Source organism: Clupea harengus, chromosome 4, assembly GCF_900700415.2.
Source record: "Clupea harengus chromosome 4, Ch_v2.0.2, whole genome shotgun sequence".
NCBI lineage: Eukaryota > Metazoa > Chordata > Actinopteri > Clupeiformes > Clupeidae > Clupea > Clupea harengus.
The window spans coordinates 24,102,263-24,119,572 of NC_045155.1; the positions used below are offsets into that span (position 1 = coordinate 24,102,263).

At 47.1% G+C, this 17,310-nt stretch overlaps 1 protein-coding gene across 5 annotated transcripts in view; it reads right to left on the bottom strand.

Annotated features, from left to right (window-relative positions):
• nphp4 (nephronophthisis 4) overlaps positions 1-17,310 on the bottom strand; it is a 92,378-nt gene that overhangs the window by 49,221 nt on the left and 25,847 nt on the right. For 4 of the 5 annotated variants that reach the window (XM_031566834.2, XM_031566833.2, XM_031566835.2 and 1 more), the window contains 3 exons: positions 11,391-11,524; positions 3,873-4,051; positions 959-1,082 (listed from right to left, as the gene is read on the bottom strand). In XM_031566834.2, the coding sequence (XP_031422694.1) occupies positions 959-1,082; positions 3,873-4,051; positions 11,391-11,524 (437 nt within the window). The remainder of the gene's footprint in view (positions 1-958; positions 1,083-3,872; positions 4,052-11,390; positions 11,525-17,310) is intronic. The other variant, XM_031566836.2, reaches the window with a different exon arrangement.

Consider the following 17,310-nt stretch of genomic DNA (forward strand, 5'->3'; position numbering starts at 1 on the left):
ACTGGGTTAGGGTCAGGGTTCAGGGGTCATGGTAGCACTGGGTTAGGGTCAGGGTTCATGGTAGTACTGGGTTAGGGTCAGGGGTCATGGTAGCACTGGGTTAGGGTCAGGGTTCAGGGGTCATGGTAGCACTGGATTAGGGTCAGGGTTCAGGGGTCATGGTAGCACTGGTAGTAGCACACGCATGGTGGCTGATTTACACACTGATTCAGATTCATCAACATTTGGACCGAGAGGTAATCTACACACACACACACACACATCCATTCTGTTGTACACTCCATCTCTCTATCCCTCCATCTCTCCATCACTTCAGAATCAGAATCATCAGAATCAGGTTTTATTGGCCAAGTAAGTTTGCACAAACAAGGAATTTGACTTGGTAAAGTGACTCTCAGTGTGCTTACACAAAATATACAACACAATACAATACAATACAAACAAACAAACAGTGCAACAGTGCAATGGACTAAGGAGTTTAAGAAAGTATGTACAAGGCGGAATGGCTATATACAGTAGCTGTGAAATGTTGCACAACAGTAGTGCAAAGAAGAAGTGGAGAGTGCGAGAAGTGCAGGGATAAATATATAAATATAAATATATATGCTACAGTGGGTTAGTTGTTCAGTAGTGAGACGGCGAGGGGGAAGAAACTGTTTTTGTGGTTTTGGCGAACAGTGATCTGTAGCGTCTACCAGAGGGGAGGAGTTTGAATAATTTGTTTTCACACCTCTATCCCTCCACTCCTCCATCACTTCATACCTCTAACCCTCCATCTCTCCATCCCTCCACTCCTCCATCTCTCTTTCCCTTCATCCCTCCACTCCTCCACTCCTCCATCCCTCCACTCCTCCATCTCTCTTTCCCTTCATCCCTCCATCCCTCCACTCCTCCATCACTTCATACCTCTATCCCTCCATCTCTCCACTCCTCCACCTCTCATCCCTCCATTGCTTACCCTTCCCTCAGAGGCAGTCAGAGAGGAGAAGACGTACTCCAGCTGGAAGATGAGGGTGAACGCTGGATGGACGGCCATCTTCAACTCTACGCCCCCCCTCAGGATCAACGCAGGAGAGGGCGAACTGGATGGAGAGAGAGAGAGAGACAAGACAGGGAGACAGACAAACATCAGTATGAAATTATAGAATGAGCAACCAAATACATTTTCATCATAGATTGACCAAGCCATTGATCGACCCATCTCGTTCCCGTCACACTGTATGTTCAACCCATCTCTGCACTGTATGATCGAATATCAAATATGTTTTTAAAATTTCCTAATAATTTCCTAATTTCTCCACAAAAAAAAACGCGTGAGGTGTTCTCACTCTCAATTAGTTCACAGCGTCACACTTGGCTGTGCGCCTGTGTGAGAGTGTGTGAGTGAGCACCACTCGGAGAGCTGTGTTGCCATGCTGATAGCGCTCCTGCTGAGCACAGATGTCAAGAATTAGCACAAATTAAAACCCATCGCTCCACTCTGTCCAGTGCAGACGGGTTTGGCAGCACTGCACATCGTCACGTATAGAATAGGATGTCAAGCCACCGAGCAGTAATTGTGCAGTCGCTCAGAGTTAAACTCTACAGTCGCTCAGAGTTAAACTCTACAGACGCTCAGAGTTAAACTCTACAGACGCTCAGAGTTAAACTCTACAGTCGCTCAGAGTTAATAAACTCTACAGTCGCCCAGAGTTAAACTCTACAGTCGCTCAGAGTTAAACTCTACAGTCGCTCAGAGTTCAACTCTAGTTGCTCAGAGTTAAACTCTACAGTCGCTCAGAGTTAAACTCTACAGTCGCTCAGAGTTAATAAACTCTACAGTCGCTCAGTTAAACTCTACAGTCGCTCAGAGTTAATAAACTCTACAGTCGCCCAGAGTTAAACTCTACAGTCGCTCAGAGTTAAACTCTACAGTCGCTCAGAGTTAAACTCTACAGCCACTGGTTGCCGAACTCTACGGTTCTCTACAGACACTCTGTCAGTAAGGGTGAGGGTCAGGGTTAATCATAGGCTAATCCTAACTCTAAGACAGGCGGGTGAACCCATTGTTTCAAACACTTCCTCTATTGGTTACCAAAGTGGCATCGCCAGAATGCTTCTGGGAAATGTAGGCTACAATGAAAAACATTTCGATAGGCTTCTCTAAATATCCCTTGGTGAAGGTTTAACACATAACAGATATTCCCCTATGAAAACAAACTCAAGTCCACCTTGAAATGCGCCCAAACCCCATCAGTTCTCTATTTGTGCAGGTGATCCAGTTCTCATAAAGTCTTCACACAGCGACAACATGACACCTAGACTGCTTGATTATAAGGTCTCATTGGCATCACACTCCAGGCAGTGCTGTGTGTTGTGTGCTGTGTGCTGTGGCTGGCCAACCTTCACATCCCCTTCTCCTGTGTGGATTTGATAAGAGAGGGACGGCCTCGTCTGCGCCGGGAGAGGCAGAGCGACGGAACTGGATAGGGCTGTGTGTTATTAGATAAAGAGATGTTCAGGGAGATGGAAATGATGGTGGTTCAAGGCTAGGTCATGCCATCGCTGTTTTACTCAGCAGTTGGTTAGATAAGCAACTGGAACAAGAGTTAGGGGGCGGGCGGGCGGGCGGGCGGGCAGGGAGGGTGTCAGGTGGGCTAGTGGCATGTGTGGCATGATAAGGAGGCAGAGATGTGTGGATTGGTTTATGGTTTGGAGGGTTTGTTAGAAATCATTTAAGCTTTATTAGATAAGGGAACAATTAAGAGGATGCTGGCCCATAAACGTGTAGCTTCAGGTCTGTGACTGTCCTCATTAGATAAGGAGAAAAGCGTTGGTTCGGTGTCCAGACGGCTTCTCCTGGAAGGAAGCTAGTGAGTTAGTAGACGTGTCCCCTCCCCCACAGCATCCCCTTTCACAAGGAAACATACTAATCAGGACGGCGCAATTCATTGGATTAATTGGTTAATCAACATTATGACATTCTAGCTGGCCAAATGTATTCATATCAATATGTTATCAATATGTTCAATATGTTCAATATGTTATCAATATGTTCCAAATAAGCAATTCAGCCTTTCGTGCTCTGGGTCTGTTTCGGAACTCGCCTGTAACTATAACAACTAATCAAAGCTTACCTTCCTAATGACATCAGAAATGTTGCTTTCAGAGATACACAGATCGATACATTACAGGAACCCGAGGACTAGAGGACTGATTTAGTAAAAACAATGAAAAGCAAGGAGAAGTGTATTTTACAATTATAATTCATTTGATTATTACAGAAGTCAACGTGATCATTCATTCTGGTATTGATTGTAGGTGTCATCAGCCAGCCTTACTATAAAGCTGCTATCTAGGGTTAGGTTAGAGTTGTGACACAGTTACAAAGAGCTGCTATCTAGGGTTAGGTTAGAGTTGTGAGACAGGTTGTGAGACAGTTACACAGAGCTGCTATCTAGGGTTAGGTTAGAGTTGTGAGACAGGTTAGGGTTAGAGTTGTGAGACAGGTTTAGGGTTAGAGTTGTGAGACAGTTACACAGCGATGCTATCTAGGAGTCAGAGAGACTGAGGGTATCTAACTAAGCGCTTTACTGTGCGCTTACTGAGGGCATCAGTGACCTCTGCAGGGTCGGAGACACACACAGGGGACAGGCAGGCAGGGACACAAGGTGGGGAGACACACACAGGAGACACACAGGGGACAGGCAGGCAGGGACACGAGGTGGGGACACACAGGGGACAGGCAGACAGGGACACGAGGTGGGGACACACAGGAGACACACAGGGGACAGGCAGGCAGGGACACGAGGTGGGGACACACAGGGGACACACAGGGGACAGGCAGGCAGGGACACGAGGTGGGGAGCAGTTGGTTTATGGGGGTCACACACCTGAGCCCCCCCCCTGAGGTTTGCCTGAAGCTGCCGCTGCGTCCGCGAGGCCCCCCGGTCGACCCGAGCTCCAGCACCAGCACCTGGGGCCCGTCCAGAAAGGTCCAGCCGTTATGGACCCCTACGTGCAGCCTCCTCTCCTGGACCATCAGAGTAGGGCCCTCCTGGATCCGGTGCTGCTGAGGAGAAAGATCACAGAGGTCAATGACTCCGCTAAGTTTGATAGCACCTGATATATGGCACACTTTCTATACAAGTTGCTTTCCTCTATCTTTTTCTCTCTGCACTCTATCTCTTCCGTATGATTCCTCTCTGCACTCTATCTCTTCCGTATGATTCCTCTCTGCACTCTATCTCTATCTCTTCCGTATGATTCCTCTCTGCACTCTATCTCTATCTCTTCCGTATGATTCCTCTCTGCATCCTCCCACACCCAGAGGCCCATTACCATATCAATGGTGTGTGGAGGCTTCATCTGCGTGTGTGGAGGCTGGGAGAGCGGAGTGCTCCAGTGAGCATGAATCACCCGCAGCAGTGCGGAGCAGCACCCAGGCACCCCTTTAAGGGGACCCTCCCCACCCCTTTAAGGCCTCCACCCCCCCACCCCTTTAAGGGGACCCTCCCCACCCCTTTAAGGCCTCCCCAGGGTCACACAGACACTGACACCTACAGGAGGAAGCTGGGCGGCGACTCTCCTTTTCCTTCCCTCTCCCGTCTCATCAGTACAGATGTTTACAATTTACAGATCCCCCCGCCCCCTCTCCACCCCTTTAAGGGCAGATCCTTTACAAGTGGCGGGGGTCCCTGGGAGCCGAGGGGGAGGGCAGAGGAGGGGTGGGAATAGATGAGTTTCTCCTGCAGCTCGGAGAAAGGAATGAAAACACACGCCTCCTCACGCTGATGCAACGGCTTCAATTCATCACACAGAAGAAGCAGCCCTGATAGCCCACTCGCAGCAGCGCACCGCTCTCCCAATGAGGCCCATTACTCCACAGGCAGTTAGGGGCAGCAGGCACGGCTCAGCAGACAGCCGCTCACACACATAACGGCCTGAAATATGCAGGGCAAATATTAACCACCAACGTTCCTGTTTCATTAGAAACTTCATTCACTTTGTTCAGAGCAAAGAATCTCAGACAGACATCAGCATGAGCAGTGAACCGTTCGCACTGACACCAAACCAGCCAGAGGAATAGGAGTCGGGGTAAACCAGACGGAGGAATAGGAGTCGGGGTAAACCAGACGGAGGAATAGGAGTCGGGGTAAACCAGACGGAGGAATAGGAGTCGGGGTAAACCAGACGGAGGAATAGGAGTGATTTAATCAGTTCTGTTCCTTATAGACTTGACCAAGAACTCTGCCATGCACCCAACAGCAGTAGAGAGAAGCGAGTTGAAACACCAAATCAGTATGATGTTCTCTCTTTCAAGTATTAAGATAGAAAAGTAACACACCAGCTTTAAGGTTCTGTACAAGTCCATACCATATCCAGTAATCCACATAAATCTACTGGGCCATTCTAAGCATCAAAACCTTCTACAACAAGCAGAAATCCAACGAAAGTCGTCTATGCCTGAATCAAAAGACAGCACACGTTCTCATTAATGATCTAGCCACATTATACATCAACATTATCCATCCAGATCAATAATTCATCACATGCTTTGGTCTTTCTTCAGTTCATCAGAGGAGCAGAGGTGGCCAGGCATGAACTTGTGCATTAAAACGGCTGAGCACTAGGAATTACAATCAGGCCCCAAGCACCACATGGAAATAGCCCTCACAAAATGTTAACTTCAAAACTTAAACTTTGATGAGTGGGGAATGAGAAGGAGTGGTGACAAATGGGCCGTGATAAAATGCCTAAAGATCAATGATAACAATGAGGAGGTGCAGATCAATGATAACAATGAGGTGCAGTAACTGAAAACTGAATTAGAATCCAAAAGAATCTAAGAAAGAGGAAGGACCTGGGCCCCGTTCGTCGTACCTCGTTTAGCGAGTTACCGAGATAATTTTGAGGATGAGATAATATTAGTCCCTCTTTTCGGTTCGTCGAAGCAACTTTGGCTAAATCACCATAGCAACACATCAATAAACTTGAACCTGCTCCAGCGCAGGCTAATTTAAGTGAAGCTGGATAAGCTTGCCACACCCCTGGAAAAAGGAGAGATCCCATTGACCAAGGAGCGATATTAGTTAGATTAGCGTTTCATTGGGAGAGAGTTCTTCGCGATCGCCAAGATCCGTTATTCCATCATGATGAGTTCTTGTATGAGCGCTACCGATTCAGCCGACAAGGAATAATATATTCACAAGACCTTCTCGGGCCATTCATTGCAAACACCACATGCCACAGCCGAGCATTGACTGTCTTGCGCTTTTTTGCGAGTGGTACATTTTTGTAGTGTCAGCGATGCGGAGAACAAAGCACTCATAATTATATGACAGTGTTATTAGTACACCATAGCATATCATTATAGTAGAAAATGATTAAGGTGGACTCATGATAAGAATAGAGAGAAATACACATAATTTCTTTTCACTGCTTCAATTTATTGAATTTCACTACAGCATACCTTCCATCAGCTTCACCACAGCAGGGCTTTAATCAGCTTCACTACAGAGAGGCTTTAATCAGCTTCACTACAGCAGAGCTTTAATCAGCTTCACTACAGCAGAGGCTTTAATCAGCTTCACTACAGCAGAACTTCAATCAGGTTCACTACAGAGAGGCTTTAATCAGCTTCACTACAGCAGAGCTTTAATCAGCTTCACTACAGAGAGGCTTTAATCAGCTTCACTACAGCAGAGCTTTAATCAGCTTCACTACAGCAGACCTTCCATCAGCTTCACTACAGCAGAGCTTCCATCAGCTTCACTATACTGTCTCCCTTCTAACACCATATATGACTCCTCTGCACCTGTTCCAACTGAGCCTGAGAATAAACAGCTTTTAACACCTCCGCTCCGGCGACACTACTAGCATCAAAGTGCCTTATGGTAAACACACAGTATGGTAAACACACAGAATCATTAAACTAGGGTTGGCAAAATAACATGTTCATTTCAATGAAATAAATGATTGAAAAATAGCTTGTCGAAAAAATGAACGCAGATGAATCACACTGTATAGCCTTAGACTGCCCTATTTTACCAGCCCAAATAAGTCTGGACCGTAAAAAAAGCAGAGCATTGACTGTCTTGCGCTTTTTTGCGAGTGGTACATTTTTGTAGTGTCAGCGATGCGGAGAACAAAGCACTCATAATTATATGACAGTGTTATTAGTACACCATAGCATATCATTATAGTAGAAAATGATTAAGGTGGACTCATGATAAGAATAGAGAGAAATACACATAATTTCTTTTCACTGCTTCAATTTATTGAATTTCACTACAGCATACCTTCCATCAGCTTCACCACAGCAGGGCTTTAATCAGCTTCACTACAGAGAGGCTTTAATCAGCTTCACTACAGCAGAGCTTTAATCAGCTTCACTACAGAGAGGCTTTAATCAGCTTCACTACAGCAGAGCTTTAATCAGCTTCACTACAGAGAGGCTTTAATCAGCTTCACTACAGCAGAGCTTTAATCAGCTTCACTACAGAGAGGCTTTAATCAGCTTCACTACAGAGAGGCTTTAATCAGCTTCACTACAGCAGAGCTTTAATCAGCTTCACTACAGAGAGGCTTTAATCAGCTTCACTACAGAGGGGCTTTAATCAGCTTCACTACAGAGAGGCTTTAATCAGCTTCACTACAGAGAGGCTTTAATCAGCTTCACTACAGCAGAGCTTTAATCAGCTTCACTACAGCAGAGCTTTAATCAGCTTCACTACAGAGAGGCTTTAATCAGCTTCACTACAGAGAGGCTTTAATCAGCTTCACTACAGCAGAGCTTCCATCAGCTTCACTACAGCAGAGCTTCCATCAGCTTCACTATACTGTCTCCCTTCTAACACCATATATGACTCCTCTGCACCTGTTCCAACTGAGCCTGAGAATAAACAGCTTTTAACACCTCCGCTCCGGCGACACTACTAGCATCAAAGTGCCTTATGGTAAACACACAGTATGGTAAACACACAGAATCATTAAACTAGGGTTGGCAAAATAACATGTTCATTTCAATGAAATAAATGATTGAAAAATAGCTTGTCGAAAAAATGAACGCAGATGAATCACACTGTATAGCCTTAGACTGCCCTATGGGTCAGACTACCAGCCCAAATAAGTCTGGACCGTAAAAAAACCAACATGAAATCCAAATATGTTCATTAAATAAAGTTAATTGAAGTATCTGTTGTTTGCAGTTAATGTGTTGTAAACATCACACTGCCAAGGCTCGTCTACTTTGTCACTTCACGTCGATGTGAAAATGTGAAAATCCTGATGGATTTTGAAATGCTTCCGACAGCACATTGATATGTGCTATTCATTTGGGCTCATTAATCACAAATTATGTCATTAATTAGATACATTTTTTAATCGCTCAACGTCTCTACATTAAATGTCCTGAAACGCTCAATCCACTCACAAACACATCACTACACTCAGCACTCCTGCAGAAAGTGAGTGTTGGTTTTAGATTTTATGCCTTTCATTATGACTATTTAATATCAAATGGGAAGAGCAAGGTGAAGGCACTCACTCACACACACACTCACACACACTAACGTCAGCATCACCTCAAAGATAGCTTAATGAGATGCCATGTCAGGAGTCACACCTGAAGGTCCCAGCCTGTTTCCAGGTCTAATTTCAGGCCTCCCATCCAATCAGCAGCCAATTAGCACCTCACACGACACCACAGCCAGGACAGGGCTCCAGAGTGGCAAATCTGTCACGTGCCACCAAAAAATTACATTCGTGCCACCTGACATGTAGCCGGTCTGTCTGTCTGTGTGTGTGTGTGTGTGTGCGTGTGTGTGTGTGTGTGTGTGTGTGTGTGTGTGTGTGTGTGTGTATGCGTAACACCTGACATGTAGCAGATCTGTGTGTGTGTGTGTGTGTGTGTGTGTGTGTGTGTGTGTGTGTGTTTGCATGCGTAACATCCGACATGTAGCAGGTCTGTGTGTGTGTGTGTGTGTGTGTGTGTTTGCATGCGTCCCACCTGACATGTAACAGGTCTGTGTGTGTCTGTGTGTGTGTGTGCATGCGTCCCACCTGCTTTCTGCGGCAAGGGAGGTAAAGACGTGATGTGTAGACGAGTGTGTGTGTGTTTTTGTGTGTGTGTGTGTGTGTGTGCGTGTGTTAGGGGTCCAATGCTCAGACTTTTGCTTGGGACCACAGAGTCCCTAGAAACGCCTCCTGTTCTGCAAAGACCTGCCCCTACTCTGCTCTGGTTGGCTCTGACCCCGCCTGGAGCCCTACAGACCCGCCCCTACTCTGCACTGGTTGGCTCTGACCCCGCCTGGAGCCCTACAGACACTTGGCAAGGCTGCTGTGCATGTGGCAGCTGAAGAGTGTTTGTGAAAGAGAGACAGAAAGAGTGTGAGTGTGTGTGGGTGTGGGTGTGTGTGTGTGTGCGTGTATGTCTGGATCTAATGAGGACAACACTTCAAGCTGTTTCACAGTATGCTGTAGTGGTTTCTGCCGTTGTACTGAAGGATGAGTCACAGCCTGCCCTGGCCCTGCGCCCCTCATCATTACTGGAGCGCGGCCGCCTGTCCAACCGGGTCTACAGCGGGGCTTCTGTGCACTTGGCCTTTCAGGACGACACTATGAACACCAAACCATTCAAAAGGACATTCACTCTAGGAAGATATCATATGCACAGCCAGATTCCCAAACCCCAAATGATTGTCCTCCATTGAGGGTTGTTTTGTTCTGCTAAATTATTGCTACCAATACAAAAACACACACACACACAGAAACTTACCGCAGAACAACTGCACAAGCACACACACACACACACACACACACACAAACACACACACACACAGCTAAAAGCACGAGAGGTCATAAGTATACGAATACAACAGCAGTCACATGATCAGTGTGTAGCAGCAGTCACATGATCAGTAGTCAACACACACACACACACATACACACACACACACAAACACACACACGACATGTTCAACAGGCCTAACAGCACATGATCAATAGTCATCACACACACACACACACACACACACACACACACACACACACACACACACACACACACACAGGCCTAACAGCACATGATCAATAAGCCTAACAGCACATGATCAGTAGGCCTCTGTGAACGTTGTAACAGAGCTCTGACACTGGCCGCCTGCTTAGAGGCACAGTTGGCATTAACGTCTCACTGACATTAACATTCAAATAATTCCAAGCACATGAGTGCATCTGCATGAGTGCATCTGTCTGCAGCTAACCCTAACCCGCCTAACAAGGGGGAAGGAATGCACCAACAGGGAGACATGGTGAGGAGATGGAGTTACACTGACTACACTGACCCTTGACCCTTAACCCCAACCCTGACCCTGACCCTAGGCTGTGTGAAGAGATGAGATGAGTTCTCATTCTTACATGCTACATGCTACATAGAGATCTGAAACACAACAACACAGCTGATGTGGTGAGGCAAGTCTCACACACTCACAAACACCCGACACAAGTCAGAGCGGAGTCTCTCGCACACACACACACACACACACACACACACACACACACACACACGACACCAGAAGTCAGAGCAGATCTGAGCAGAGAAAGGAAATGGGAATGCATCCTAATTGATATGATCAGTGAACCCTGAGACAAGCCGCATATGACTGACAGTTTTCTACATTACTCATGTCCTGTGTGTGTGTGTGTGTGTGTGTGTGTGTGTGTGTGTGTGTGTGTGTGTGTGTGTGTGTGTGTGTCTCCTGTCTAACAGCAGAGAGGATTCTGCATGCACTGACGCTTCGCTATAGAAAACCCCAGGAAGAGTAAGCAGGAGATGAGCGGGAGAGAGAGAGACAGTGTGTGTGTGTGTGTGTGTGTGTGTGTGTGTGTGTGTGTGTGTGTGTGTGTGTGTGTAGATAGAGGTGAAATGAGAGGGAGAGGAAGAGTGTGAGGGAGAGAGAGAGCAGAGAGAATGAGGAAGAGGGAAGCTGCTGGTCTCTGCTCAGACCGACACACACAGTAAACAGTGGGCTTGTTAGGAAGGACTCCACATACATGCATACAGGTGCAAAGACACTTACACACACACACACACACACACACACACACACACACACACACACACACACACACACACACACACACACACGCATACAGGTGCAAAGACACTTATATACACACACGCGCGCACGCACACACACATGCATACAGGTGCAAAGACACTTATATACACACGTGCAAGCGCGCGCACACACACACACACACGCACACACACGCACACACGCACACACATACACGCAAGCACACACAAACATGCAAACATGCACACACACGCACACACACACACACACACACACACACACACACACACACACACACACACACACAGCAGGTTAGTGTGAGACGTGACTTACTGTGTTGTGGCTGTCTGCTGTGAGCAGGTGAAGCAGGTCTTGCTCAAAGCGCTCCAGAGAGGGGGAGAGGAGCAGCACCAGCCTGTCCAGCAGGCAGGACACACTCTTCAGCACACGCGGCTTACGCAGGCAGGCTGAGGACACACACACACACACACACTGGGTATGAGACACCACAGGACACACTCTTCAGCACACGCGGCTTACGCAGACAGGCTGAGGACACACACACACACACACACACACACACTGGGTATAAGACACCACAGGACAATTAACATTTACACACACACACACACACACACACACATACACACACACACACACACACTGGGTATAAGACACCACACGACAATTAACATTTACACACACACACACACACACACACACACACACACACACACACACACACACACACTGGGTATAAGACACCACAGGACAATTAACATTTACACACACACACACACACACACACACTGGGTATGAGACACCACAGGACAATCAACATTTTCACACACACACACACACACACACACACACACACACACACACACACACACACACTGCACATAGGATACAATAAAACAACTGGCATTCAAACACACACACAAACACACACACAATAAACAAAGAATAACAAGATGACCGACACACACACACACACAAACACTCTCTACCCAAAAGGCTACCCACAGCACCGCAACTCTTTAACAGCTTCCTACGAACACCTGCTGAGCATGGACGGATTAAGAAACCACGGGCCCCTGGGCCTGGATATTTTGAAGGCCCCCCCCCCCGTGCGAAAAAAAAAATTGTGCGCCCGCAAAACACGCACGCACACGCACACACAAACACAACCAATGTGTTGGATTTTACGGTCGAATTAGATACTTTGGCTATTGTATTGGGAAAGTAAACAGGTCAAAGTTTACTCTGTAACATCCACCTTCGTGTTTCTGACATTACATGTGACAGGGCAACAGCCGAGTGATTCTTTTCCAACTTGAAACGGATTAAGACCTACCTGAGGGGCAGCATGGGGCAGGAGAGGCTGAATGGGCTGGCTATCCTGTCACCACTTTTATGTTTGAAAGGCGTCGTCCGGCAGGTGTAGCCTACTGTGCCTGCTTGTAAGTCTTGACTTTCAGATTCTGCGCCTAAACTAGCTATATCGTATCGTCTCATCACATGATCAAATAGAGACTTGACATTGGACAACAAGATACATATTACCCAGCAATCATCATTGCATATCTGTATATGACAAAAATAACAAAGAAAATAAGAAATTATTAATTTAATTGAATTGTTTTTTAATAGTTTCTATAGTGTATGTAAGATAAGCATACAGTATAATTTTGTTATAGATTGCTACTGACGATTCCCCCTAAAAATGATGAAAACCATGAGAGAGACAGGTTTGCCATTTTGAGGGGATATATAGCATAAGGTATCCTGAGCAGTCCCAAAAAGTTATGCTTGATCACTGTCGCATTAATCTAGCTTTTTCTAACACAGCACAGGTACACTCAATTAAAGCCATTAGCAAATTAATAAAATACACCTTTTTCAACCACAAATAAGAGATACATAACAGCGACTTCACGCAGAGGCTCTGGCCTAGGGGCCCCCTGAGCTCATGGGCCCCTGGGCCTGGGCCCGGTAGGCCCGTTCGTTAATCCATCCCTGCTGCTGAGACCCATGGATTCTACCACAGCACTCCAGGCCTTGCTTCATTGGCACCACATTACTAGCACCACATTACTAGCATCACATTACTAGCATCACATTACTAGCATCACATTACTAGCACCACATTACTAGCATCACATTACTAGCACCACATTACTAGCATCACATTACTAGCATCACATGTACTGGCTTCATTGGCACCACATTACTAGCATCACATTACTAGCATCACATTACTAGCATCACATTACTAGCATCACATTACTAGCACCACATTACTAGCATCACATGTATTGTCAATGCAGACATCTGGGGTTTTAGTACCGCTTTGGAGTAACCATCTCTACAATCCAACATTTAGCAAGGAATCAGATGAGGAGCTGAATAAAAGATTTGAATAACTCTCAAACATCCAGCCCCAGCCCAGACAGCACCCCTCGCCCCTCGCTCTTCCTCTGCACACATCTATCACTCCTCGTCTTCATGAATGTTTAACTGCTTCCGCTGCGGATCAGCCTGTCGTGCCACGCCAGCGCCAGGGAAACACCACTCACAAATCAGTCTCCTCAGTCTGCCTGTCAGAACAACGGCTTTCATCATTGCCACACACACACAGACACGCACGCACACGCACACACGCACACGCTGTTGCCTGCATGCACCTATACAGTTCATCCAGGGCTGACCTGAAGAGGGGCGTCAAGAAGGCCAAGCACTGCCACAAGCTATGGATTGAGGAGCACTTCAAGAACAACTCTGACCCCCGACTCATGTGGCAAGGCATCCAGGCCATAACGGACTACAAACCCACCAACACCACCCCCCAAAACAGCGATGCCTCCTTCCCTGACGAGCTTAACAGCTTTTATGCTAGCTTTGACAGGGAAAACTAGGAGGCGGCCATCAAGGCTGTGCTCACTACAGACCACCAGCCCCTCACACTCTCCTCCACCGACGTGTGTGTGCTGTACAGAGCAGGACTAATGCACGTAAGGCTGCTGGCCCTGATGGCATCCCCGGACGCGTGCTCAGGGCCTGTGCTGGGCAGCTAGCTGAGGTCTTGACTGACATATTCAACCTGTCACTGGACCGAGCAGCTGTCCCCACGAGCCTCGCTGTTTTGAGTTTCAAGTAGAGCCTATTTTCCACACGAGATGCACATCTCTCAGCAAAAACAGACAGTGATCTGTTCATAGTCATATGAAGCCTACCCAACACAGATACAGCACCCTACCCTACCCAACACAGATACAGCAGCCCTACCCTACCCAACACAGATACAGCAGCCCTACCCTACCCAACACAGATACAGCACCCTACCCTACCCAACACAGATACAGCAGCCCTACCCTACCCAACACAGATACAGCAGCCCTACCCTCCCCAACACAGGTACAGCAGCCTAACCTTACCCAACACAGGTACAGCAGCCTAACCTTACCCAACACAGATACAGCAGCCTAACCCAACCTTACCCAACACAGATACAGCAGCCTAACCTTACCCAACACAGATACAGCAGCCTAACCTTACCCAACACAGATACAGCAGCCTAACCCAACCTTACCCAACACAGATACAGCAGCCTAACCTTACCCAACACAGATACAGCAGCCTAACCCAACCTTACCCAACACAGGTACAGCAGCCTAACCTTACCCAACACAGATACAGCAGCCTAACCCAACCTTACCCAACACAGATACAGCAGCCTAACCTTACCCAACACAGATACAGCAGCCTAACCCAACCTTACCCAACACAGATACAGCAGCCTAACCTTACCCAACACAGATACAGCAGCCTAACCCAACCTTACCCAACACAGATACAGCAGCCTAACCTTACCCAACACAGATACAGCAGCCTAACCCAACCTTACCCAACACAGATACAGCAGCCTAACCTTACCCAACACAGATACAGCAGCCTAACCCAACCTTACCCAACACAGATACAGCAGCCTAACCTTACCCAACACAGATACAGCAGCCTAACCCAACCTTACCCAACACAGATACAGCAGCCTAACCTTACCCAACACAGATACAGCAGCCTAACCCAACCTTACCCAACACAGGTACAGCAGCCTAACCTTACCCAACACAGATACAGCAGCCTAACCCAACCTTACCCAACACAGATACAGCAGCCTAACCTTACCCAACACAGATACAGCAGCCTAACCCAACCTTACCCAACACAGATACAGCAGCCTAACCTTACCCAACACAGATACAGCAGCCTAACCCAACCTTACCCAACACAGATACAGCAGCCTAACCTTACCCAACACAGATACAGCAGCCTAACCCAACCTTACCCAACACAGATACAGCAGCCTAACCTTACCCAACACAGATACAGCAGCCTAACCCAACCTTACCCAACACAGATACAGCAGCCTAACCTTACCCAACACAGATACAGCAGCCCAGTCTTACCCAACACAGATACAGCAGCCCAGATCTAGAGGCATATTTATGCTACCCAGATGCCCACGAGAGATGATCTACACTCTACACCATCAGGGCCCTGCCAGATAAAACAAAGCCGTCTTGTGGCTGAGGGCACAGAGTAAGAAGGTCTCTCTCTCTCTCTCTCTCTCTCTCTCTCTCTCTCTCTCTCTCTCTCTCTCTCTCTCTCTCTCTCACACACACCCCCCCCCCCCCCACACACACACACACACACACACACACACACACACACACACACACACACACACACACACACACACACACACACACACACAGATGGAGGATTAACAGACAGGAAAGTAATGAGGGAAAGGGGAGAAAATATATCAATCATCAATATATATTCCACAAAGCTGGGGATGAGATTCATTTCATTTAGCACTCTAATCAACTTTGGTTTTATCCACTGCAAAGAGGATCTAGAGTTTGTCAGACTTCTGCTCCCTGTCTCTTCTTTCTCTGACTGAGTGTCCCAAGTCGTTGCTCAGCACATCACAGATGTGTATGCATTATATAAAACCAGTCTGCCCTTCACATACATTTACTTTCATTTATTCTGCTATTTCTGTATCAATGGATCTCCAGACAGTCACCATGGCAACTGCTCTAGTGTCTGACAATGGCAACACCAAGCAGGAGAAAGTTACGTTACAGAACTCCACTGTAACCTTGGCTACCAACCCTCATCCTAACACAAATCAGTCACAGAACTCCACTATAACCTTGGCTACCAACCCTCATCCTGACACAAATCAGTCACAGAACTCCACTGTAACCTTGGCTACCAACCCTCATCCTGACACAAATCAGTCACAGAACTCCACTGTAACCTTGGCTACCAACCCTCATCCTGACACAAATCAGTCACAGAACTCCACTGTAAACTTGGCTACCAACCCTCATCCTAACACAAATCAGTCACAGAACTCCACTGTAACCTTGGCTACCAACCCTCATCCTGACACAAATCAGTCACAGAACTCCACTGTAACCTTGGCTACCAACCCTCATCCTGACACAAATCAGTCACAGAACTCCACCACCCATCCCCTTTCCCATCCTTCGTTTCCCCCCAGTGGATCCAATGCTACAGCACGAATGAGTAATTAAACAGCATCACTGGAAACAAAGTGAAAGAGTTGCTTTTCCATCATGTCCCTGAGCCTGAGCCTGAGCCGGGAACAGACACCCCTTCCCTGCCCCTCCTGAGTAACGCTCAACTCCTGAGCTCCTCTTGCATAACTCCTCTGGGTCTGCTGTGAAGTGACAATTATATTTACTACAGGAAAACGAAAGCACCCACGAGAGGAATACAAGCCTCTCTGAATCATGCTGTCCTGTGCACACACACACTAACACACACACACACACACACAGAGTGCACTGATACAAACCCACGACTAGGAGTCTAAAGCAGTTAAAACAGTCATCCCAGGCTCCCCCTGCAGGCAGAAGTGAGCGGTGGCTCCCCTTCCACCATGAGCAGAAACAATAGCCCTGTTTCCACTGCTGGGCCAATAGCCCTGTTTCGCTTCTGGCATGAGACACCTTTATTTATTTGCATGCTAGCCTGAAACCAGACTGAGGTAGATGAATTTTGGTATCCAAACAAACCATAAATATCCATGAGACAAAGATGACACCAATAAGGTTACGCAGATACGACACCAATAAGGTTACGCAGATACGACACCAATAAGGTTACGCAGATACGACACCAATAAGGTTACGCAGATACGACACCAATAAGG